This window comes from Gallus gallus, chromosome 12 (assembly GCF_016699485.2).
Source record: "Gallus gallus isolate bGalGal1 chromosome 12, bGalGal1.mat.broiler.GRCg7b, whole genome shotgun sequence".
Classification (NCBI taxonomy): domain Eukaryota; kingdom Metazoa; phylum Chordata; class Aves; order Galliformes; family Phasianidae; genus Gallus; species Gallus gallus.
In genome coordinates, this window is record NC_052543.1 from 7,386,029 (window position 1) to 7,412,669 (window position 26,641).

The window sequence follows — 26,641 nt, forward strand, 5'->3', positions numbered from 1 at the left end:
AGACTGGGCTACTTTGTCCTTTATGTTCACTGCTGTAGCGTAGGTCTATTCACCTATTCTTCTGCATGCTTGTTTTCTTACTTTAGGATTTCTGACTTTGTATTCTGTTTGTCATTTAAACTGCCAGTGATTTGGAAATGCAAGTGATTATTGTTACAAATGTCTGACTAACCAAATACTAAAGCCTTTGGTCTGCCTTGAAATCTGTACCTGGGAGTGTTAATGTTACTTCCCTTTAGTACCTCCTTACACAATGATGACATTAGCAACCTTGCTAAGCTTGGCTGTGCAATTAGCATACGAAGTAGGAGAATGTATTCATGAAAAGTACATTGTATATTAATTCTCCAGTAAGTGATTTTTAGTTCAGTTCAATTATAGCATATCTCTTGAAGTTCACCCTTGAGAAAGAGAATGTAATTGCCAAATTCAGGTAGGTAATGTGATTAGTCAAGCACCTTTTTTAGGAAGTGAAATACTAGAATGAGTGAAACCTGAAGAAGAGTGTATGGTAAAGTCAGATATGAAGCTTTTTGCTTGATCCCTTTCCAGGTTCTGATTGCCCACACTGCCCAAACACCATTTTGCTCCCCAGCCAGCAAGCTCTTTCCATTTGGAGCTGAAGCCTGGCTGCAGCGTGCTGCCGGGGTCGCGTGAGTGGGACCGAGCCACACGTGGTGTCCTCCACAGTCCTTCAGTTCTGTCTGCAGCAATGAAGCATGCAAAATTCCCCTCACATCTTCATGCCACGTTATTCCCCATGGGAATAATGCACATCTTCATGCCCATTCCTCCTGCAAATAACATGCGTTTGATACATATCTGTATCAAAAACCCCAGCTAAATGATAAAATAGACTTTTAGATAATTAGCAACAATTGTGCCTAGTGTAGGTCTCTCATTGGCAGTCCCAGCAGAGACCTCCTGCTACAAATCACTCGTGCTAGCAGACTGGAGAAGGAATTTGAATGAGTACATGCTGAGCTCCCAGCTGCTGGAGCTAGGTGGCTTTTTGTCTTAAACTAAAGCTTTAAAACAGGTTTCTGTGTATCACAGTGCGGTGCAGATGGGCTGGAATTATTTCACTGCTTTCTTTACCATTTGAGCTCTGCTAAAACTGCTGCTGCTATAGCAAAGATCTCTTCATGTTTCCTGTGTGAACACAGGCTGCAAACATGTTTTTGACATTAAACATACATCCCATTGAAATACACTATTGTTGATTGCTTATTGCTCTATTATAAGATGATGTAGGGTTCCATAAACATCAGTGGTCTTTTAGTCAGCATCTACTCTGGTAAGAAGGATGTGATCACTTCAACAGGATTGGATGGTAGTGGACTACAGGCCTTTTATTTATAAAAGCATAGAGACATATAGGAGGATGCACCCTCTACAACTACCAGGATAGAAAAACTTGATGACTGTTTTTAAAAGTAACTAAAGAAGAGTTTGCATTCCTAATATATTATGATATTGTCCTTGATTTAGGCAGGACTAAGGACACTTCATGATATTGGCCCTGAAATACGCCGAGCTATATCCTGTGACTTGCAAGATGATGAACCAGAGGAAAACAATCCAGACGAGGAGGAGGAAGTTTATAAAGTAATGTCAGAACACGGCTATGTGATTTTTTTATTATGTAATATGAGTTTTATAGAATAAGCTTATCCCTGAGTGTGGAAGAATAATAAAAACCTCAAGTCAGCAAAACATAAATATTTAATAAACATCAGTATATTTCATTTATATCTGGAAAAGTGGTATTACCAGGACACCTGCATCTCATCATAATGTTAGGAAGCAGTTCCTGCTAGAAGAAGTTCCTGCACCCCTAATTCCTTCTTATTATTTCTTACTTATTCTTAAGCAGATCCTAAGAAAAGTATGAGCTTTGCACAGTGCCTACAAAATCAAACTGTGATAGTGTTAAGGAAACTGGACATACCTTAACTTCTGCATTGGTGGAAGAGATGCAATTCTAGGCAGCCAAGCCTCAACAGATGCAGAGGTGCATGTATTAAAAAAAAACATAATAAAAAAAAAAAAAACCCAAAAAACAACAAAAAAAACCCTAGAGTTACACTGTAGTCAACTAAGCATAAAAGCCAGTCCCAGTTTCCTGTGAGGGATATCAACAGAAATCAATCTGGAAAAGAGATTAGTTTCAAGAGCTATCTGCACACCATTGCTAGCCAGCAAGAAAGCTTAAATAAAAAGTAGATTTATAGGTGAGCTTCTGCAGAAATTGTCATAAGCCCCATAGCTTGCTTTTGTCCTTCACCAAAAAGGAGGATGTGGCACTGGGAACAGTGCTGCAGTGACCAGCAGTGGATGCGTTTCTCTGCCAATCATCATTACGTCCTGTCTTCTCTAGATTGAGCTTCAAGACAGACTGCTGTCATCCAGGACCCACACCTGGCTAGACAGGGAGGCTACATAATCTGGGTTAGATGTAAAAGAGAGTTGCATGACATAGTCATAATTTTTCACTTCATTCTCTTTCTCACCATCCATTACACACTCAGGGCTGATAAAGAGTTATTGCTCTTTCTTGTACCTCTGCAAGAAGGAAGAATGGAACCACTGAAGCTTAATGCTGTCTACTTGAGATATGCTTGCAAGCTGTTGCATGGCACTCCATCCTGTCTGAGTGATGCCTGCTGCAAACCAGTGCTCCATGGGTATAGGAGAATTCCACCAAAACTTTCTTGAGAATTACACAGACATGTCCCTTTCTGAGGAATTTGGTGCATGTTCTTCATGTATGGGAATCTGGGTTTCTCCTGTATAACAAAACATGGAGAAAGATACATGTCACAGGTGTATGGAAAAAGAATAATGTTCACTGCATAATGTTGATTTGACTTTGAAATCCCAATATTGTCATTGTCACAATCACATCTCTGTCACTTCAGGAGATGCCATCTGAGGCATCATAAAATTAGAAAGGAAATTCACAGTGTATTTGAATTGTTACTTTGTATGCATGTAGGAGAAAAGTAAATAATCATCAGTCAAAAATCTGTTCTACTAAGGTATCTGATTTTATGTTTTCTTTCTCTTCCCCTAAAACAGAGGAATGGTGCCCTCTTTGGCAACCATATAAACCATATTAGCAGTGACAGACGAGATTCATTTCAGCAGATCAACACCACGCACCGTCCCTTACATGTGCAGCGGCCTTCAATTCCATCTGCAAGTGATACTGAGAAAAATATATATCCTCATACAGGAAATTCTGTGTACCACAATCATCATAACCACAACTCAGTAGGAAAACAAGTTCCAAACTCAACAAATGCCAATCTCAATAATGCCAATGTATCCAAAGTTGTTCACGGAAAACACGCTAATTTTGGAAGTCACGAGCATAGATCTGAAAATGGTTACCATTCGTACTCTAGAGCTGACCATGAGAAGCGTAGAAGGCCAAGCAGTAGGAGGTAAATTTACATGTGTATTTGCTTTTAAAGGAATTTTGAATAGTCTGTAAGAAAACTTGTGCTATGTGAAACTAATTTGTTATATTTAGCTTCATTTCAGTTCCTTATTGATTTATGAACTTACAGTTGTAATATATGGGAAAAGTTTATAATTTTAATAAGGTTTGAAAATAGTCATTTTCTTAAAAGAGTAGTTACTTTACAGGCATTGTAATCACCAGTGAATTTCTCAAAACTGTGTGATTGTAAAATATTTTTCTCCATAATTTCATGGCTTACCTGGATAGAACCCGCTACTACGAAACATATATTAGGTGAGTTAACTTTTTTATGTTTACAAAGTAGTTCCTAGCTTTAAAAATTAACTGTCTTAGAATGCATGTGCTGAAAAAAAATATGGGAATACTTCTAAGACACATTTTCCACTGCCAATTCTTAGAGAGTAATCTTCTAGTTAAACATGTCCGGGCAGGTTCATTTTCAACAGGCAGAAGATCATACCTGATAGTAGTCCTGGTTAAAAATTGAATTGCGTAGACTGGAAAGATAATGATGATAGTTTCTATGTATATTGTTATTTGATATTGCATCTGAATGAGGCACAACACCTCTCCTGGTCTTATGTCTGAGTGTTTCCAAAGGCAAGATTTTAAAATTGGATATAGTGTGTTATATGAAATTCATTGCTAAACGTGCACTCTGTGTTACCTTGTACCACCTAGATGTACACACTCAGTTTCGATTTTTCTTGGATGACATCAATGAGTTCTCTTTAATTTTTTAGCTATTTCATAAACATGAGACATTTGAGAGAGGTTTATTCTACCAAGTATTCTGAATTTATATTTTATAAAAATGTCTTTGTCAAATGTATTTGGCTTTGCAGAGCATCTCCACATTTTTATATTTGCATCCCAAATATGCATCCCCCCCATCTTTTCATATTTGTATCAGATCAACTACTTCTGGGCTGTACTTCTGCAGAACATACTGTAAAGTCACACTCTGCCCACAAGAGTTGTCAGTTCTTGTCTTTTTTTCCTGAAAGCACCATAATCAGTCCCAAGTGTTTGCTTGTTGCTTACAGGTCTGACTCTGGTGACGGCCGTCGACCAACTATTTGCCGTGAAGAACGTGACATTCGAGACTATTGCAATGATGATCATTATTTGGGAGAGCAGGAATATTATAGTGGAGAAGAATACTATGAGGAAGACAGCATGTTGTCAGGAAACAGGTGAGTATGTTTGTTTAAACTGAGGAGGGGACTGCAGTAATTGATGTACCTCATCCATGTAGGCTTCACTGAGTGCACTTGCACTGAAAATCCTCTAATAATGCTTCACAACCACTGGTTAGTGAAGTGACGGACAAGAAGAGTTGGTGTACCAAGGATCTTTGTATTTGTCATCAAATGCTGAATCCAGCAGAAATTCTTGACCAAATTTAAAGCAAAGCAGAAAGTTCATTTGACCTGAGTATAAACTAGTGCTGATATTGCTTCATGTTTGTATTACTGACCAATATGGAAACTTGTATTGATCTGAGGCTCTGTGCTGTAACTGCGGGGTTCTAGCTTTATAAACCAATTCCTTTCAATTTTATGACTCAATTATGTTTTTTTCTGGCCCAAACCTAGAGTGGTAGCCTAGTTAATTGTAGCATTTCTGTGAAGTAGTTTTGTTGTTCTTGTTTTCAACTTGGCATTCAAATCTTAATTTTAGATTCAAGCAAATAAAGCCTTGATTTTCTTTTGATAATTTTAACTTTTTTGCTGCAACTTTCTTTTGCTTGGTTTCTTCAGGAATGGACCATGGTAGGTTTTTCTAACTTTAGAACTGTGGTTCCAAAGTTGGTTTGGTTTGACAAACACCACTGTGACATTGCTTCAGCGTCAGATCCGAACTTCGCATTTGGACTTAAAAAATCTTGAGTAGCTTGTTGGCTGGTTATCTTCCTTAAAAGCTTCTCTTCTGCTGAATTTTCTTCAACAAATTCCCAAAAATATTCTCCACTTCTACTAATATTTTTTTTAGTGTTGAAAGACAGCCCAGAAATAGAGGAATTTACTTCCATTTTATCTTAGATCCATAAACAAACATGCACTAGCGCCAGACGTGCTTTATTCTCTTCCTATGCTATCTTTATTTGCCATAGGAATTTTGACAAGATTGGCACCCTAATCTGCATCGTGTTGGATTGCGTGAAAGCTAAGATTTGCATAAAAGCTGAGTTTTACAGAATTCTCAGGATACTCATTTTTTGTATGATAATTGCAGCCAAATAATAACCTTGTACTATTTTATTTTTGACAAAAGAAGTTTTTGGAGTGTGAAAGGCTGAATTCTGTTTTCTGAACTTCTGTGTTCCACCACCAGGGTTCAAAAAAAAAAAAAAAAAAAAAAAAAAAAAGAATGATAAGAGAACAGAATTTTGGTTTTAGAGTTGTTTTTTAAGCAACATTCACTTTAGCCTGTATTAGTAGGAATAACTTCATTGCAAATATACTTTGATAAACATTTCATCTGACGACATGTTATGTAATTATACTAGTAGAAAAATGTATGCTACCTCCAAATCTATTTGTATACACAGTATAGACTTTAAAACTAAGTCATGTAATTATATAATATATAGGGTTTTTTTATATCTTCTAGAAGAAATCCGAATGACTCAATGTACAGAACCTCTGAAATAATCTTTTTTTTTTTACTGTACTTGAATTCAGACATGTGTATGATTACCACTGTAGACATCACTGCCATGACTCAGATTTTGAGAGACCAAAAGGTTACCATCACCCACATGGGTTTTTTGAGGAAGATGATTCACAGACCTGTTATGATACGAAAAGATCTCCTAGGAGACGGCTGCTACCTCCAACACCAGCATGTATGTACATTAATAACAATTTGTTTGCAAACCCAGAATCATTTGAATTCATAACAATATTTTCCAGTTCAAAAAGCTTATTTGTAGCTTGGATTTCAAGTGTGACATTTCATGATGAATATTGCCAGCAGATTTCTGAGAGGTGCTCAAAATCTACAGATCCTAACATAAAAATCAGTCAAATATCTCGTCTCACTGATCCAATAGTATGAAAACAATCACTGCAATTGCTGATTTACTTGAACTGGTAAATGAAGGTAGAATGCAGCTTTAGTTTTCTTTGAAACATTTATCAGATGGATTCAGTTTGAGCCTTCCTTATTCACACCCGCAGATGTGCAGCATTGCTGTTGTCTCATCTGCTGGCACCTCCCTGGCCATAACAGCCATGCTTCTTAATGACATTACTTCCATATACCTCCTACTGTTTTAGTGAACACTAGAGACTGAAATTCAGTTATTTGCAGGGAAAATAGAACCAAGAGCGAGCTTAATGGTGTGGGGTTGAGGGTTTTTTATTTATAAACTAGGGACTTGGTATTTCCTTTGGAAGTCTGACTCATTAGAATGATGAATTTAGAAGTATGGAGAAGAAAGAATAAACTCTTATTTTTAATTATTCACAGCAGTGTTCAGCAAAACTCTGAAGTTAAGAATAGAAACCAATCTGCAGCATTGTAAAACGCTTCCTTCATAAACATGACTGCTTCACATTCTGTCCTGTTAGGCTGTTCATATTTCTGCCTATGACTGTATTTGCTCATATGATGAATCTATACATTATAAACAACTGCTTTCTTCTGTTAGCAAACTCTTTTTCTTATCAGTAGGATATTTTTTGTGTGATAGTTGTTGCACAGTGGAATTCTGGAAACAACAGACTTTGAGGAAAACTGATTCATTTTCCTAATCAATTATGCTTTCTCCATAGCAAATAGACGATCTTCCTTTAATTTTGAATGCCTCCGCCGACAGAGTAGTCAAGATGATATACCACTCTCTCCAAATTTCCATCATCGCACTGCTTTACCACTTCACCTAATGCAACAGCAGGTAAATCCAGGACTCTTCTATATTGTACCTTAGACTATCACTGTGGCTTGAAACAGTACTAGAGGATTATGCGTGGATAAAGTACTAGGTGGTCATTCCTAGTGCATGAGGATGCTAGGGAATAATTCAGATCTTTTAATAAGCATAGGCAGTATATGGTGAATATTCTTTGTCCTATAGCTGAATTTAATTTTTCTGAATCAGGTTACTGTTTCCTGTTTACATGCTATATATGTCTACTTACTTGATCTAAACTAGGACTTGTGTCATGTGGTCTTGTTAATTGTTTTTTAATGTTTTAATTACTTCATATTAAGTGAAATGGTTTTGTTTCATATTACCAAACAAAATCTTTCTGTGGCACAAGTCTCCTATCCCGTGCTGCAGCCCCAGGCAGAGGTTTTTAAACAATTCTGGATGATGAATAGGTCCCTCTTCCTCAGAGGCCAAAGAAAGCAAGGTACATAAACTAGTTATGATAAAAAAAAAATACAGTTTTATGCTCTCTATTTACTAAATTCAGTTCTGTTCCTCTTTTACATGACTCTAAACATCAGAAAACATTAACTTTGCATAGCAGCAGCCTGAAGAGTTGGTTGGAGCTAACTGCTGAGATCAGAATTGAGTATGACTCGGAGTGTTTAAAATCACTAACTTTAAAAAATTCTTCTCCATTCCAGGTCATGGCTGTTGCAGGTCTGGATTCCAGTAAAGCTCATAAACATTCACCAAGTCGTTCCACGCGTTCATGGGCTACCCCACCTGCAACCCCTCCCAACAGGGACCATACCCCATACTATACACCTCTAATCCAAGTTGACAGGGCTGAATCTACAGAACATATGAATGGTAGCCTGCCTTCCTTGCACAGGAGCTCCTGGTACACAGACGACCCTGATATCTCCTACCGAACATTTACACCAGCCAATTTAACAGTACCTAATGACTTTAGGCATAAACACAGTGACAAACAGAGGAGTGCAGACAGTTTGGTAGAAGCGGTAAGTATTACGGAAACCTCTGAAGTCATCAAGAGTGTCTGCTTAGCCTTTGTGTTAACATTAAAATGCTTATGGTTCAGTCTACATGACCTCTGTGAAAATGTGGTATTTTCACTTTCAACTGAAACTGATCTTAAGTAAAGAAACTTCCTGATTGCTGTGTTGTAAAGTTTCAGTGGAATCCAAAATCACAGCATCTGTGTTGGGGCTGGGAGGCAGGCTGCAAGAAATCAGTAGAAGGAAAGCTGGGAACACATCAAGGTCAGGATGTAAAATGAACTTTAGGCTTTCTAGTCAACGAAGATCAATTGTGAAGTATCCTCTCACAAGAACCGATGATTCATACATGTGTTTTCTCTGCTTTATTTCCATTTATTTATTTATATTATTTTATGTGTATAAATACATAGCTATTTTTGCAATAATCTGATTGAAAGAACAAGAACTCTATGAAATAGGTGTGTACTGGCCACAGAGAGGGTGAACAAAGCCAACCAGGATTGATTTGCAGGTGTACTAAAGAATGTTAGAAATTCTTTTGTATTAATAATGGTAACATATTGCATTTCTGAGTATGATAGTTACTGTTCTTGCTTCCATCTATTATTTCCTTTCTGTTGCTACAAGTTAAACAATATACTTCACTGTTTCCAAATGGGACTTCAGCATCCTTCTTCCACTTATTCTAAGATACCTAGAATGTATCTTGAACTCTGTTTCAGCAACTTGTCCCAGCTTTCTCGTCTGGGATTTAGTAGATGTCATCATTAGAAATTTAGGAGGAGTGTGATAAATACGGGACAACAACTACATATACTGCATTATCAGTTACAATACCACATAACTGATGCGGTGTAGTTTGAAGCCATTTAATTGTTGATTTGTGATTTAGCATGGAGTTTCTAGTATTTTCCACAAATGAAAAATGTTTTTATGATATGTCTTTTCTTCCATAATTCTGCTTTATATCATATTCTCTCCTCTCCATCTGCCAGGTACTTATATCTGAAGGCCTAGGAAGGTATGCAAAGGACCCTAAATTTGTTTCAGCTACAAAACATGAGATTGCTGATGCTTGTGACATGACTATCGATGAGATGGAAAGTGCAGCAAGTAATCTTCTCAATGGAAATATTAGCAATGGGACCAATGGGGATATGTTTCCCATTTTAAGCAGACAAGATTATGAACTTCAAGATTTTGGTCCTGGCTACAGTGATGAAGAACCAGAACCAGGACGATATGAAGAAGACTTAGCTGATGAAATGATATGCATTACAAGCTTATAGTATTTAGCAAGGGAAAAGATTTTAAATAACAGAAAAAGTGCCTCATAGTTTAAAGATGCTAGGCACTAGTTGGGGTTAACCGATCAAGTTTTGTACAAGTGATGTCACACCTCAAGGAAGCCATAACTAATAAACAGATTATCTCCACGTTGCTGAAATGTGATCAGAGCTGCAGCACATCATCTCTTCCCACAGAATCTTCAGTTTCTCTGTAGGAATAAGGTTATTTTGAAAAGAAGCAGGTTCTGACAATCAGTTTTTTGAGGGCTAGAGTGGGATTCTGAGGTGTAATATCTTGCCTGTTCTTCAACCTTGTGCTACTGTCCTTCATAGTAGAGCAGGATTTTGTCAGTGAAAATGTGTAAGTCCAGCACAACACGAGGTGAGTGATGACAACCAGTAATGTCATTACCTCAGTACTCAAGAGCATATCAGCTATCCATTGCATATCTATTCTAATACTGTTTTCAAACCTGCCTCCTGATTTCTTTTCTTAATGCTCTTCTAAAACATGGTTTGTCATGCTCTACCTGTTAGAGATCATTGGAAAAAGAAGTTATATAAAGAATACTCTGTTATATGTAACATCAGTTTACATAGGAAAATATCATTCAGATAGTCTGTTTTATGACTATCACGTTAAGGGCAAAATATACTGGAATAATTGCATTCTTACTAATGCACTTGCAACCAGGTTAAAGTAGAATTAGATAAGATAGTTTGCTAAAAATTATATAGAAGAAAATATTGTAAATGAATTGTAATATACAATGATTTGTATTTGTAAAGAGATGTTCTATATTTTGTAATTATTGTACCGTAATTGAACTGCAGCAATATTTATGGACCCTAATTATTGTAACTCTCCACAGAATTCTAGATATGAGTATTTTTACTTGGAATATATAGATCTATAGCATAAATATTTAAATAGAGCCACCTCTCATTGTAAATCTTTTTGGGATAAAGTGTCAAGTGTGAACTTGACAACACAGACTTTTTTTTTAACATAATGGTGTCAAATGAATCTCTCTGTGTAAGGGATGCACAGTTGACCATTTGCAGTCTTATACTTGGAAAGGTAAAAGATTTGAAATTATTTTAACATTTTGATTGAAAAATAAGCTGTAATTTTATTTTTGTATTAATCCCATGCTACTGAAATATTAAAATCATTAAAAAATTGGCAAGTTCATGCCAGGGTACTACTGGTCATGGCACAGTATGTTTTGACAAAGTACACTGCCTATGTACCCTACTGTGGTAGAAAGTATCTAGGGCAGAAACTACTTCATAGGTAAAGGAGAATGCTTTACTTCAGTACTGCTTACTTTGCTCAGAAAAAGAAGAAGAAATATGATTAAATGATTCTTCACAGAACCAAAAAAAAAAAAGAAGAAAAAAATATATAAAAGTATACTACTTTATTGCCTCTACCTTTCTGTTTTATGTGTACTATTTCAAAGATTTATTTTTATGCAATCAAAAGAGGGCTGAGATATTGTTCACAATGCAGTAAAACCCTGAAATGACTTTGAGGCTAATACAACCTTGGAGGAAAATCAAAAAATACTGAAAGCTACTGTCTATTTTGTTAGCACTGGATAACAATGACTTGTTCTAACAAGTTGCATTATCAGGTTTTACCTGTAGTTCATATGCTAGATAGCAATCCAGTTCACATTTTTACAAATGTGATGTTTAAAACATGTCAATAAACATTTTGTACATAATGACAATTTCCTATGAATAGCATACAGACTTCCTCTGGAATCATTTCAAATGCCAGGATAAGAACTTAAAGGTTTGTAAATTCTTTCTTGACCTAAATCATTTTGTATTAAAACAAATGCAAAATGTTCTTCAAAATAAAACTGTGTAATAATTTTATTATACCTGGGACTCCTTTTACTAAGTTTTTCACCAGAAAGCTCCAAAAGTGAAATCCTGTTCGCACCATTTGGAGAATGGGAAGGAACACACAGAATTTGGTAACTAACCTACAGTTTCATAGTGTGCAAGCTCTTTATGAATAATTGCTGTTAACCAGAAAGGAGAAAAGTGATTAGAGTATTTGTATGAACAAGGGCTGTATTCCTGCTGTACACGCTAGGGGATTAATGCTCCCAGAGGTGTAGATCTATGGAAGTAATCAGGCAAATCTGACTTAACTTCGCTTAAGAAGTGAAAAGTAAATCTGTTGTGCCTGTCTGTCACTTGGCTGGGTCACCCACTTTAGTCATTTTGTTACCCATCTCAGCTTACAGGAGCAAAGTTTCCGATACCAAAATCAAGTTTTCAGATCTTATCTCACAGAAATAACAGTGAGAAGTTTTCAAGCTCCACCTCATTTCTGAAAAATGCCTTTAAAGCAGCTGGAGATGGAACATTTAAAACAACAAAAAAATCCACCAGGTTGCTTACTTGTATAGACTTTTCATAAGCACATCTAATGGAGTAGATTGCGCTGAACAAGACTTTTTTATTAGGCATACATCTGAACAGACAGAAAAAGATATGCTGACTTCACTGTGTTTTCTTGCTAGTAGTATAGTTAGTCCTCAGTTTTGAATGGTCTGATGGGCAGATATACTATTTTACAAGAAAACAGTCCTTACGAATGATCGAGGAAATTCAACTACAGCTTGACAGCAATGAAAAAAATCTTCAACTGTTTAGAAGGGAAATAACTTGCAAGGAGTGTATGTTTAGAACTGTGAGAAAAGATGACGATGGTTCAGAACCAATGCCTGGTTGTCTGATTACACGATGCAGCAAAGCGTACCTTGATTGTAAAATGCAGCAAGATACATGAATGTAAGACACATGCAATTTTATATGTTTATCTAACCTCGCTATTTCCTAATCTCTCAGAACTTGACATAATCGCAGATGATAGCTCTGTGTTCAAGCAATAAGTTATGTAATATAGTGACTAGTTAATCCTCTGCAGTTGCATAATAACAATTCCCATGCTGCATTTCTAGAATGCAAACCCATGTTATGAATCTGCAAATGCAGGAACTTCACTGTTACATCTTTCCAAATTGTTTCCTCTCTCAAGTGCACAGGACTGCAGTAAGTCTATCACTGTATATTATTCTGAATATCCCTAATAGTTCATATTCTAAATGACACTAAGATAATAGTGACTCTCTTTAAGTGAAAATCTCAAAAGAATAGGTGCTGAATAAAAGCTATTAGTTGCTATAAAAGTGGTACATTAAACATAATTCATGTTCTCCCTAAAGGCACAGTTGTATCAGGTGAATTGTCTTACTAATACAGCCAATCAGTCACCTCTGACTTAAAATATTCTTTTTGTTCCCCACATTCCAGGCAAATGCATATCACACATAGAAGGGGTTTACCTGTTTCCTGTGGGAGCGACGTTCACTTCTATCCCCTTCCATCTTCAGAATGTTTATTTACTCTTTATACAGATGCTCTCAACAATTAAGTCCTTTCTCTCAGGTAGCAGCAGGGCTTCCAACCATTGCTTTGCAGCAGCACTAGGTAAAAAAGTCTGCCCTAAACTTCTGCAGTTGTCCCTCTAGCCGACATCTGAGTCAGCAGCTTTTTTTTTTTTCTTTTCCAATTTTCTCAAGTGGTGTAAAATTCCACTTTTCCTGGGAAAAAAAAAAAAGTTTATTCTGTTCATGGGAAGTACTGAGCAATCTGAAGGCACAGAAGCATTTGCTTTATAATTCAACAGCTACTTAGTCCAAAGTTAGTTTGGAATACTTAACAAATCCATACAATTGAATGAATTTAGTTCTAGTTAATGAATTTTATTTCTTTAGGTGTATTATTTTTGTTTCTTTGTTTTTCAGTTCAGCACCAGTAAGTTAGACACACACAGAAACAGCCATGAAGATCATGTATTTGCTTCACATATCTGAAGATCGTAAACAAAGATTTAAGTCCTAACTGAAGTATAGCATTGGTTTACTGAGTAAGTCGTTTGCCTTTGAATTAAAAAATATCTCCCCTCATATCACTGATATCTTATTTAATGTGGTTATTTTGAGTGAACTTCCATTTTAAAGCTACCTCAGCTATAAATATTTTTAATGAATTTTGATTGATAGTTAGGCACCATTGAGTATATTTGCATGCACTCATCTTTGAGCAAAGATCAGTAACTTTATGGAAATTACTGGGAGTATGGATCCCTTACTGCGGTACAAGATAAAGCACCACAACTAAATGAGCTTAAACTGCAAACTGAATTCTACTGTGTTTCTTGGAGAGAAAAAAAAAAAAAAAGCAAGGGGAAAGTTCAGCTTTCCAATATATTTTATAAATATCAGTTCTATTTCTGAATTTATTAGAAAAAAATAGTTTTTGATAAATGTATTTTATGTCTTTTTTTTCTAAGTTAAGACTGCTAAGTATGGTAAAGTCCAACTTCTAGTAGGGATTTGTAAATTATGCATTCTTCCCATAAAAAACACACATCTGAAAAATTCTGGACATGTTAAGTGTCTCTCCTATGAATTCTGATACTTACTACTTTGGCCTCTAAGTGCATAAATGCTTGCATTTACTTTGCAGAATGTGGGAATTACTGAGTAGCTGTAATCCTGGATAATAATCTCAAAACAGTTAAAATTCTTCCTTAAAATAATAAGACATATCATAAAGACTTTCAAAATAACACACACTAATCTATCCCTGTCTAACTAAAATAAACAGCTTGAGTCAATTGATTAAAAAAAAAAAAAAGATTATCTAATCTTATATAACAGAATGGACCAAATTAATAGCTGCTTTACGATGATATTTTGTTTTCTACGGCATTTATCTTGTTGGCCCTTCCAATCTGAGATACAAACACAAAGATGAAAAAGTAAGTGGCAAAAATGTGAAAGGATGACAACACAGTTTATCGTTGTGTTTCCAAGGTCTTGGGCTTATATACAGGAACATTTTTCTCCTGAAGTGATGGGAGCCCCTTAATTATATCTGCAGCTTTCTCTGCTATCATAATAGTAGGGGCATTCAAATTCCCACTCACTATACTGGGCATTATTGAGGCATCTACTACTCTCAAATTTTCAACACCAATTACTTTTGTTTGGGGATCAACTACAGCGGTGCCATCTGAAGGCTGACCCATTTTACACGTGCAAGAAGGATGATAAGCACTATCAGTCTTCTGTCTTATGAAGGCATCTATTTCTTTGTCAGACTGAACATTGTTTCCTGGTTGAATTTCAGGTCCACGAAACTTTTCAAAAGCTTTTTGGGCAAAGATCTCTCTGGTCAACTTGACACACTGGCGGAATTCCCAAATATCTCTTTCTGCATGGAGAGAAAATAAGAGGGCTCTAAGTACATTCTAACATAGCAGGAAAATACAAAGAAAATAGCAGAAAAAAGAGAAGGGTACAGGGGAAGTCTCTCACTTATTGCTGAGAGCCAAAATAGAACATTTTGAAAAAATCGCATAGATTTATACTCACTGTGAGCAAAATAGCTACATATATTGCATTCTCTTGCAAGGGAATAGGTGAGCTACAAAAAGTCGCTCTTTATTTTGCTATACCCACTGTCTCTGACCGCATTCCCAGCAAGGAATTCTTTAGATCTGCACAGTACTTTGGACAGTGGCCTCTTTGATACAATCCAACAATACACCAACCCTCATTTCTGAACTGATTTCAAGTAGATGTGAAAACCTGCTACTGTATCAGGCAGGAAATAAGCTGTCATCAGAGGATGGAGAAGATGCTTTTACCTGCTGACATGTAGTTAGGCTCAATGATAGGATGGTCCTTTGGGTCTGCACTCTTCAGCTTTAGCCAGCCCACACTTGCACTCCTCATGGGTCCTACGTGAACCTGCAAACCCACTCTATTCTCATGACAAAATCCTACCAGACATATTTCCAAATTTAGAACATTTTATTTCTTTTTCAATTTGGACAGACTTTGCAAATAATTAAATATGACATTTCATAACGGAGAGAGAATATACCTGTCTTTTCAACTTACAGCTGTTTTTGGTTGGTTTTTTTTTCAATTTAAAGTATAATCATTTTAGCGGTAGCACAGCATTCTAATGCAATCAGATCAAATTACTGTAATCAGTGAAGAGATCAGCAAGAAGAACATGTATATTCAGGAACAGTTCCTCACCATTAGCACAGACTTTTGGATCAAAATCACATATTAAAAAGGAGGTGTGATTTGTGCCAATATATAAATGAGTAGCTTCATATATTCTAGCTTAAACCTCTGCCTAAACTGCAGGGGAACAGAGAACACCTTGGTTTAGTTTTGTACAACATCTAGCACAACAGTGTCCTAATGAACAGTACTATGGCACTTCAGTCGTGCAATTACTTAAACACATTTACAGAGATACAAAGCAACATAATTTTAGTAGCAACATCAAATAATTATCATTTACTTTTTTCCCAATGCCAACTCTTTGTGCTGAAAAAGGTATTTCACAGCATACAGCCAAATCACAAACGATCACACTAAAAGGTCAATCTACTTCCTATAGGGACTATTGAACATTACTGGAATAAGTTCTTAAAAAACTCACCTGGTAAGCTTCCATTGTGGAAGCAACCCGACCATGATCAATCACCTGAGAAGGGAGAAAGTGGAACTGAATGTCGGGGTGAGGAACTCCTGGCTGACTTCGGATAAACCCACCAGATTCTAAGTGGGCAGTGGCTCCCTCACCTAGAGAGTGAAAATGAGAGATAAAATGCCATTACAAGAGCTCAGAATAGGAAGAAATCCACTTCTTTTTAATTTGTTTTACTATAGGTAATATGTTGCTCTGAAAGTAATGCCTCCTATTTATTTCCAGGGAAACTACATGGGATATAAAGAGTGCAGTAACACTGCTTGATTGAGCAAATTTTCAACTACAAAATGCTTTTTTTTTCCAATATTTGGTCATCATGATTAGCTATACTTTTTCACCAATGATGAACAAGAGCCTGCATGACATGCTCGTAAAAATCTGTACCAGTAGAGGTGACCCATTGTTTCACAACTGCTATGATTGTATAATTGCTAGGAAAATGTTGCCCATGCAGCCCATCTTTCATCAGCCTGAATAGATGGAAGTCAGAAGATGCCAAATCTGGGCTATATGGACAGCGTGGTATGACAGTTCAGTCAAAATGGGTAATGTGCTTCACTGTCATCAGACTGGTATGGAGCCTGGCATTACGGTGTTGCAAGAGAAAGTTGTCTTCTCTGGCCTGACTCTGGAAGTTCAAGTCTTCAGCTTATCCAACATCATGATCTAGCAGTCAGATTTCCAGGAAATCCATAAAGATTATCTAAAATATACTGCACATAACTTTACCCACGAAGAGCTGCATCCTGAACTTTTTATTCAATGGGGAATTCACATGTTGCCACTTCATGGACTGTTGTTTTGACCACCTCATAGTGGTGACACAGCATCTTGTCACTGGTACTGATGTGATCCAGGACACTGTCACCTTCAGCCATGTATTGGTTCAATGGGATCTGACAAAATTGCATGCGGTCTTTCTGTTCCTGTGTGAGCATTCATGGGAACCCCACCTAGGACAAACTTTATGACATTCCAGTATTGCCACCATTGTTTTCAATGCATTGAAGTCAATATTCAGCTCTGTATACAGATCCCTGGTTGTAATCCAGACAAGCTGGTTGAGGTGCTCTTTATTTCGTGGTGTGACAACTGAGCATGGCTGTCCTGAACATGGCTTATCTTTCACATTGTTGTTGCCACTAAATACGCTACATACCACCTCACTGTGCTAATATCCACTCTTCAGTCTCCATAAACTTTCAGCAAGCACTGATGAAAGCCATTGAGTGCCATTTTTTCCACACAGAGGAATTCAATTACATGCGTTTGCTTTCTTTCATTTTGTTAGACTGCCCTTCTGCTGTCACCTGTCATACAGCAACAAAATGTCACAGGATATTGGTGGGAAGGTTCAATGTCTACTTCCATACCACCAATATCTGCCTCTGACGTTGTGGGCCAACATCATAAAATAGGAGGCATTACTTTCAGAGCAGCCTTGACGATTCATATATATAGCGACAGTTGCAAAGAATACATTTCAAGAATAGCTTGCAGTGGAAATGAGATGCATCACTTTCACCTGCTTCTTAATCACTAGGTAAATGTAATTCTGTCTAACTTTGGAAATTCCAGTTATTTGATAGTGAGATGTTGCAGTTACCACAGTATAACCGGCAGAAGCACTGCCTACAATCTAACTCCAGAAGCAGAATCAGTACGGGGACTCTGCCAGATGTGGAGGGAACCAGCTGCAGCATCCTGATATCATTGCACTGCATGCTTCAAGAGAAGAAGCATAGCTATCCCATCAGTCACATGTAATAGCAAAGACATCTACAGTGCCTACCCTGAAGGGGAAAGATGAATAGTCTACTACGTCCCTCATATTACGTTATTTTCAGATCCATTTAAAACCATGATTCATCCCTCCATGACCATGATAAAATGCCACACATACACAGAATAAGTCATCACCTTGGGCCAGCTACTGACATAATGATTCAGCAAGAGATGAAGGCTTTGAGTTTCGCCAAACTATTTTAATGATCTCAAGGATTACTTTGATAGCTTCTTTTTAAAGTCTAGATTATTATAAGATAAAGCTGGATTATTATAAAATGAGAGTGCCATTTTTAACAAAAGTTACTCTGAAGGATTCTGCCTGGAGCAACAAAATAATCCCTTTGTGACAAGAATTAGGAAAAAAAATTCGGTTCACAGCACATTTTTATCTATGCAATATCTATTTTTAAGTAAAATCTTTTTCTTTATTTTTTAACACAGCTTTTCTCAGTGTCACCAAGATTTAAAAATTTATTTTCTTAAATGGATATCCAAATGTGTTAAATAACACTGTGTAAAAACCTCACTTGATATGTAAAACATAATAACTGTTTTAAAATACTTTGATTTACAAAAAAAGTAATCTTTCAAGCCCTTTGCAAGCTGCAGTTAGTTTAAAAGATATGAAATAATTTTATATGAGGGATCCCAGATTTCAAAATTCACAGATAAAAAGCTTTAATAATTATAAAGCAATCAGTGGTAGAAGAATCGCATACTTTGTTTCATACCTGTAAACTTCCAAAGCCATTCTAGACCAATCCTCGCCATGTTAACTGGCTTTTGTGCACTGTATAGAGTAATAGGTTTTGTGCACTTGTGCTGGACATAAACTTCTAAATGATCTTGAAGGTTCTGGCCTACTCCTGATTAAAAGATTTATGAGCGGGTAGGAAGGAGAAGAAATGGAAAAGAAAACAAAGTTATTTCATGTAGAACAATTATACTCAAAATTTGCTACCAGAAAACAGGATAATTGGAAACAACCCAACCTCTTACAAGGGCAATGATGACTAGTACCAAGACCACGAGTCATATCATCAGCCCTTTGCTCATGTCATAATCAGGTTTTAAATAAACATCGCATAACTCGAACAAAAATAGTAAGTTAAATGGCAGACATGTCATTTGTTCTAAAATTGCCAGATCTGACTGCTGAGTAGAGTATTAAATTTTTTATTTTAAAGAAGTTCATGTGGTTCTTTCCATCTTTTAATATATTCAGCAATGAAAGTTGATTCAATCTCTTGTGGATCTTAACCCCTCATCCAAAATTCTAAGTATGGAGCTTTATTTTAAAGCCACTAGCATTTTTCAATGTCCATGGTTTTATGATTTTTGGTTGACATTCAGAAAGGCATTTTCCACTATCAAACATAGTAGAGAAACTGTAGAGGGGCATTGCTCAGTTCCAAAATTAATGCATATTTCCACTGATTTGTAATGCTGTCCATTTCAGTCCATATTACCTGACATAAAGACAACCAAAATTCATGAGTTTGTTCAATTTAATAGTCTTTGAATTGGATCCTTAGGAAGATACAAGGATGAAAAAAATAACAAAATTACCAGGAAGGTGGCATACAACAGGGATCCCCAGTTTTTTTAAATCATCTGCATTGCCAATCCCAGACAACATAAGTAGCTGTGGAGAATTTATGGCACCTCCACTTAAAATAACTTCTTTACTGGCAAAAGCCTAAAATGAAATGAGCAGAAAAGATCTTAATGTTATTAAGCTTGATCTGAATGTAAGTGAGCTTCAACTCAGATACAATTCTGACTGAGATTAGAAACCCCTCCCCCACATTTTTCTTCTTTTAAATGTATTACTATCTTGCTAGAAGTTTCTTTAAGGAGAAATGATCAAGCTTTCAATATGAACAGCCAAGCTGTGACTTGATATTATACAAGAGTGTCGTGTAATGTTTCAAGCTGGAACTTACACTGTATATTATCTCTGTAAACTGGAGTGTGCTGAAATGCTGGTAATTCAGAAAAACAGTTCTGAAAATACTGTTATCTCTGAAATGGAGACAATCTCTAAATCAATATAACTGAAGTATCACCTACTGCAAATAACTCACAAAGAATCATACACTGGAAGCTGACATTTTGCAGAGTAAAGCATCACTTGTATTACATACCTACTTGTTTTATTCATTTATTTATACGTTTTGCTATGAATGATACCTTTCATACTGGAAAATAGAAATCTCTTACCTTCTCCGTTTGTCCATTTTTCACATACTCAACACCAATGGATTTTGTTCCTTGAAACAAGATTTTTGTTACAAGCGTCTTCTCAGTAACTGACAAGTTGGGGCGTGATAGAGCTGGATGAAGGTAAGCACTAGCTGTGCTCCATCTTTTACCTGCAATGTATACTTAAATTTAAAATCAAAACAGTTGTACTAAGTTTTCTTCAAGATTTTCACCAATACCAATCAGGATGTTTATACAATAAAAGCATTCTTCTGTATTGTTCAAAGCAAATATTATTTGATATATACTAACTAGATATTTTATTTTAACATAACAAGCTTCCCAATGACATCCTGAAAATCCCTTATCCCAAATTTGCCTTTAACTCAAGACCTGCACGCCAACACATTTTTAAATGAAATACACTCTAGACTGACAGCAAGCCGCTGTGAAATGTGTAGGTGAAATTTAGAGTTTGGTAGCTGTTCATCAATCTAAACAACCAAATAGCATTCACTGCAGATTATGTCTGTTTTCTAAAATTATTTCAGTACTTCTGGTGGGTCAGAAACACAAATTCCTTAATGAAGCCTTTATAATTTACCTTGGTGTATAGTCATGTCCATCCAGCCAAATCCTTCTTGTTGATAACCATTCATATCATCTGTGAAGGGATACCCAGCTTGCTGGGTTGCATCCAGGAATGCTTGATGAAGAGGGTGGTTTGTTTTGCCCCTTGACACATAAAGAGGTCCTTTTCCACCTCTATACTGATCTGACCCCAGTTCATGTGTTTGCGCCTTCTTAAAATAGGGCAAGCAATGATCATAGTCCCATCCTATAGCCCCTTCTCTGCTCCATCGATTATAATCTTCTGCATGCCCACGAATATAAACCATTGCATTGAGAGAAGAGGAGCCACCCCACACTCTTCCTCGGGGCCAGTACATAATTCTGTTATCCATATGCTTCTGTGAAGTTGTGTGATAATACCAGTTATATTTCTCATCACAGAGGTTATAAGTTAATGCAGCAGGCATATGAATCTTCCACAGTAGTCTTTTACTACCTAAAAGGGTGTCTTTAGGGCCTGCTTCCAAAAGCAGTACAGTACTGTGAGGGTCTTCAGTCAGCCTGTTGGCTAATACACACCCTGCTGATCCAGCTCCAACAATGACATAATTATAAGAGTTTGCCTTTTCAGAACTAAGCTGAGACAATGCACGTGAGATTTTTAATTGTTGCTCCTTGATGCGCCATGTGTTCCTTAATAGGCATGCTTTAAACAGAGCTCCTGTAACTTTGTGCATTTGATTCATAGGACTGCAATGTTTAACTCCATTGATTAAGTAGGACATCTTAACTAATAACACTGCTCTTGCAGAATTTAAAAAAAAATCCAGTGTTTTGCCCTAGGAAAAACAAAACAAAAGAAGTCCAAATTAAAATGTAATCATTAGTACAGTGTATGACCTCTAAAATGTCTGTCATTGTCAGGTAAAAATGCTGTACTTTGCTCATTCTCACTATCCAAAAGTTTAACTACAATGCCAGTAAGACAACAAGCATTTACTCTGAAGCTTGCTGCCTTTTTTTAATGTGCTGCTGGCACCAGTTGAGTGGCATGCTATTTGGTATTATATGCAGTATGATTTTGCTTTGCTTCTGGTTCATGAGATAAATACCTGAAGCACATCTTCAAGTATTTGCCAAAACCATGAAGGATAGAAATCTTTGCTTACTTGGTGGTCTCTCTTTATCTGCCTTTAGTGGACAAGAATTTAAGAAAAACAACAATTGCATAAATTCCCCTAAAAGTCTGTGAGTCGGTAGTATTGCATAGTCAATTCATAACCATGGAAAAGTTTCAGCTGGAAATCCAGAATTACTGCTTTTGAAGAACGTCTCCTAACGTAGGTAAAGGCAACACTTGTACGTCTGTGGCTTTCTCCCTTATTACTGAAACCAGACCCTGCAGGAGTGCTCTGAATACAGTTATGATGTAATACCACCAGGTCCTGATGCTTGGTAGGAATGGCAATTATTTAACTTCAGAAAAGCCTGTCGACCTTGCAAACAACACAGGTTTTGCTGTGTGCCCAGGCAGTTCAGGTACAAGGACTAAATGCAAGATTTTCATAGCTCATTTTTATGTCATAAGTACTAGTACTCCTGGCCAGTTTGAAATGTGTTTCCCTTGCTTTCTCCCTTTGAAACCATTACTCCCATACAAACAATGAGTAAAAACAGTTAGATATCCTAGGCTTGTAAAAACTAATTTTTCCAAGCCCATGGCTCCTTAGGATTTGCTGGAGATCCTACAGACAGCAGCACAGTTTTTGTGAGAGAAACCTCTCAAGTTTGTGAAAGCACACACAAGCCCAGGATCCATAGCAAAATTAGATGAAGTCTCTAACAAATGATCATAAGTCTTTCATAAGGAACCGTATTTATTTACACTGTAATGTATGATATCAAACATGTTTTTTTTCCTCGGGGGAAGTATGGGAATAAGCACAATCTTTTTCACTAAGAAAGCTTGTAATAGGCTGTACAAACCCTGAAATTTCTAGAATGTGAATGTGAACACACATCTGTGTGTGAAAACAGTTTAGCCTAGCAGCTCACACACCTGATTCTCACATGGTTAATTCAAAATGGATGCCAGCTGAAGGTAGGAGGGCATCTTTTACAGGTGGAGAATTTTAAAAGGATTATTGGAGGGGAAGAGAGTTTGGTGATTTCTTGTGTTGCAAGAGAAAAAGACAGAAAGGTAGAAAGGTCTTATGTGTTTATAATGAAGGTGGTTATAATTTGAAGAAGATGTGATTAACTTAGAACTAGTAGGTTGTAGATTTTGTTGTTTCAGGAAAAATAGATGGCTTTCAAGGAATTTTACTACAGTATGGACTTAGGCCCTGCTAATCTGGGAAAGATGCTTTGTCCCTACATAACAAGGTATTTTTCTTCTTTCTTTTCATTTCCTATAGGAGATTCATTATGAGGTAAAGTTTTGAACTTCTTTCCTGAAGAAGCAAAATTCCTCTGATGTTGATCCTAAAGATGCTTACTAATTAGACAGAAAGAGTTTCCAGGTTCTGGAACAAATATTAGCCTATTGATTTTAGCATATAATCTATAATGTCATTAAGTATTATTGTCCCTCCTAACCAGACTGCTGGATACCAGCCACGACCTACTTAGTTGTTGGCGATAAAAAGGGCAAACTGTGCAGAGTCCCTGGAATTGCATTCAGCTGGAGTTACTTTGCCTCACAGACCCAGTAGTGCCCAGAGACTGTAGTTCTATGGTTTGCTACAGCACAAGCAGCAGCTATTGAGCTTTTGAAGATGGTAACTCAAATGGCATTCCAAAAGCAACACTGATATTACAGTACTGTTTCTGTCCTGCCTTACTCTAGGGCACTATTACTGAAGCGTAGACCCTTTAAAAAGTTAATTAGTTGAGAGGCTCTCACATGTGCATACTTTGAGACTCACAGAGCAATTCAAACTCATATTGAAGGGGTCATTGCTTTCTGAAACCAGAACATGATGATACTTTGCTCTCTAATAATCTGTGCAGCTCTATGCGCGTACATGGTTTTATCACTGTTTAAACTCTTTTACAGTCTTGGGGAAATCTGTAGGAATCTTTCTTTGAACAGAAAAACATCAGCAAAATTTAACCTAGCAAGTTGTTTTTCTAAATTTTCCCTTAGTTTTAACTCGCTCTTCTGAGGGGTAGAATTTACTGCTCATGTTGTCTTTCAAAAATCTGTTTCAATAGAAGTAGGTTTTGGTTGGTTTCCTACCTGTAACTGTAAAAATTAAGTTGTTATCTCAGTAGATACAATTGTCTGAGACCTGTTGGACATGCTATATATAAAATTTACACAGTATGGAACTTTATGGTCACCTCTATTAAATATTGTGGTGGCTATGTTAAAGTAAAACATGTAGAAATAGGAAGATTTAAACAGCTCAATTCTAGTTAAATGCTCTGTAGTTACTAACATCAAAACAGTGTCTTTTAGGCCTTACTGGATATTACTGGAAGACTTTATCTGGATTCTTGCATATCATGACACTTTTATGTTCATAATAAAAGGTTCCTTATCAGTCGGCAAACAGCCCTGCAGAAATGCATAAAGCAACATAAATTATATTCATTTATTGCACTAGAGCTTCAAAATTTGAACTCACTTGAAAAAACTGTATCTATTTTACAGGTAAATATTGTTGAAAGTGTTTATAGACAGAGTTCTTATGGGAAATAAAGAGCAGGAGAACCTCAGCAGAAAGACTTTATTGCTACAATGTAAGTACAGTATCATACACTAGGTAGCTAAAAGTGGGCAGAGTTCTTAAGTTAGGTGACTGGGGCTCATCATTGTAACACATTTCTCAATGCAGTATTTGGGGTTATGTGTGTGTAAAAAGATTTTTCTAAAAGATGGTCAAGAACTGACTTTTTTTTTTTCCCCCCTGCAGCTTTTGAAAAAGGAGAGGGGAAGGAAAAAAGAAAAATTAAGAAGCTGTGTAGGTTGTTTCATGATTAAATCAACTTGCCTTTTCTGCAAGAAAGTTGGCAAAACTAGTTGAAGTGTGTTTGTGACCTAACTCCTACAATTTTAGATTTAAAGGACTCTAAGTCCACAACAAAGAGAAGAGGCTATGTACCTTGTTTGTGTAGAAAGATATATTGAAAAATGGACCATAGCAAAGTGGCTTTGCAGGTCGATGGGGTGGCTAATCTAGAAAAGCTGCATATCTCTGGGCATTGTTAATATTAATGAATCAGAGATTTCCCATTCTCTGATAAAACTGGAAATAAAACTGATCAAAGATAAGTACCAAACAGTTATGATAGCCACTGTCTCAACTAGGAGATTGAATTACCAGCCAAGAAGGCAAGAATGAATGTTCTTCTGATGTTACTAAAACGATGGTTTGAATCTACTCCATCACATAAATTCATCACACCTATATTTAAATGTTATTTCATGTTTTCCTATATGCCGTTTCTTTTTTGTTAATGAACTTATTAAAAGGGAACAGGAGTAGCTGAGTACCATGTGAGGTAATGAGACTATTTTCTCCTGAGACGAGTGCGTAGGAAGAGGTCAGTCAACAGTATTTAAGTGACTCTGAGAATCAGTGTGCAGGTGATGCATGATTTTCTATGCTTTAAAGCTCCCAGGTGCAGTGGTCAACTCTCAAGCCATTTTATTTAAATATAAATCCAACATACTTAGTTGGATATGTACATTCGTGTTGATGCACAGTTCTACCATGATCCACATGCTCACTTGCACATGGGTCTCCTGCCTGAACGCCAGCTCCTCCAGACATACTGAAACCAAAAGGAAACTCTCACTGGCTGATATTCCACTCCCACTTCTGTTTTACCCGGGCCAAAATGACTACATCCCCTCTGGTGGAAGTGAAATATCCCTTGGCTGCAGATGTCCAGCAGCACACACCTGATGCGTGGGAGCAGCAAGGCCTTTCCCGGCCATTGCCCTTCACCCTGCACGTGAAGGTGCAGGAGGAGCAACAAACCCCTCAGGTAAAGCAACAGCCTGCATTTTAACTGCTGGCTGTGTGTGTCGTTTCAGTTCACGTGCTGTGGAATTATCTTGAACTACCTTTACCTTCAGCCATTCCAGTTCATCCACCCACAGAAGTGCTGAGAGAAGTTTCCGCAGCTGAAGCCAGTCAGGCTGAGGCGGAACTCCGTGCTCTGTGCACAAACTTCTCCGCAGATCTGGGGCGCGGCACGGCCATGCCCTGAGGGCGCGTGCAACCGCTCGAGCCCCGCAGAGCTCCTTCTCAGCCTCACAGGGAAGGCTGGCGGCGGGCCCTGCTCCGTTCGGCGGGACGTGGCACCTCGGGGCCGTGTTTACCGCAGAGCCGCCTGTGTGGGGGTCTGCCAGCGGGGCCTCAACCCCCCACTTCGTTCCTACCCTCCCCCCGCGGCCCCGCTCCCTCTGCCGCCCCCTCCACCTCGTGTTTCCCCGGAGCTCCCGCTCGGAGCCTCTCGGCCCAACTCACGTAGTTCCTGCAGCGGAGGCGCGCGGGGCCGAAGCCGGATCCCGTCACACGCCCCCGGCCCCGCGCAGGGGGAGCGGTCTGTGGGGGAGGCGGCCTGCAGCTGTCCGCAGGAACGTCGGGCTCTTCGGCCGTCGTGCAAAGTCTGTCGGGGGAATTCAGCGCTGATTCGAAACAGTACGAGCAGCTGCGGGGCGAAGTCCGCCTCACGCGCCCTCGTAAGTTGTACTGAAATGGGTAAGAGCGAGGTGTACGGGCGGGCATCTGGAGAGCAGGGGAATCGCACTTCAGAAGTCACCAGG

At 37.6% G+C, this 26,641-nt stretch overlaps 2 protein-coding genes across 24 annotated transcripts in view; one reads left to right on the forward strand and one right to left on the reverse strand.

Annotated features, from left to right (window-relative positions):
- The window catches only part of CACNA1D (calcium voltage-gated channel subunit alpha1 D), a 165,734-nt gene extending 154,155 nt beyond the window's left edge, over positions 1–11,579 (forward strand). For 20 of the 22 annotated variants that reach the window (XM_040646100.2, XM_015292987.4, NM_205034.3 and 17 more), the window contains 8 exons: positions 1,492–1,608; positions 3,082–3,449; positions 3,737–3,763; positions 4,537–4,686; positions 6,178–6,341; positions 7,273–7,394; positions 8,075–8,395; positions 9,391–11,579. In XM_040646100.2, the coding sequence (XP_040502034.1) occupies positions 1,492–1,608; positions 3,082–3,449; positions 3,737–3,763; positions 4,537–4,686; positions 6,178–6,341; positions 7,273–7,394; positions 8,075–8,395; positions 9,391–9,684 (1,563 nt within the window). In that variant the 3' untranslated portion in view covers positions 9,685–11,579. The remainder of the gene's footprint in view (positions 1–1,491; positions 1,609–3,081; positions 3,450–3,736; positions 3,764–4,536; positions 4,687–6,177; positions 6,342–7,272; positions 7,395–8,074; positions 8,396–9,390) is intronic. The other 2 variants (XM_015292996.4, XM_040646102.2) reach the window with 1 other exon arrangement.
- Positions 11,580–13,454: 1,875 nt separating this feature from the next.
- CHDH (choline dehydrogenase) lies at positions 13,455–26,618 on the reverse strand. 2 transcript variants are annotated; one of them, XM_414335.7, is made up of 8 exons: positions 26,343–26,618; positions 20,891–21,698; positions 20,305–20,456; positions 19,651–19,780; positions 18,813–18,947; positions 16,243–16,385; positions 15,428–15,530; positions 13,455–14,991 (listed from the first exon to the last, which is right to left on the reverse strand). In XM_414335.7, the coding sequence occupies exons 1-8, from the start codon at positions 26,601–26,603 to the stop codon at positions 14,573–14,575; spliced, it is 2,151 nt and encodes a 716-aa protein (XP_414335.5). In that variant the 5' UTR covers positions 26,604–26,618; the 3' UTR covers positions 13,455–14,572. The 2 variants fall into 2 exon arrangements, with proteins under 2 accessions (XP_414335.5, XP_025010308.1); XM_025154540.3 differs by having other exon boundaries at positions 25,943–26,489.
- Between the last annotated feature and the right edge of the window lie 23 nt (positions 26,619–26,641).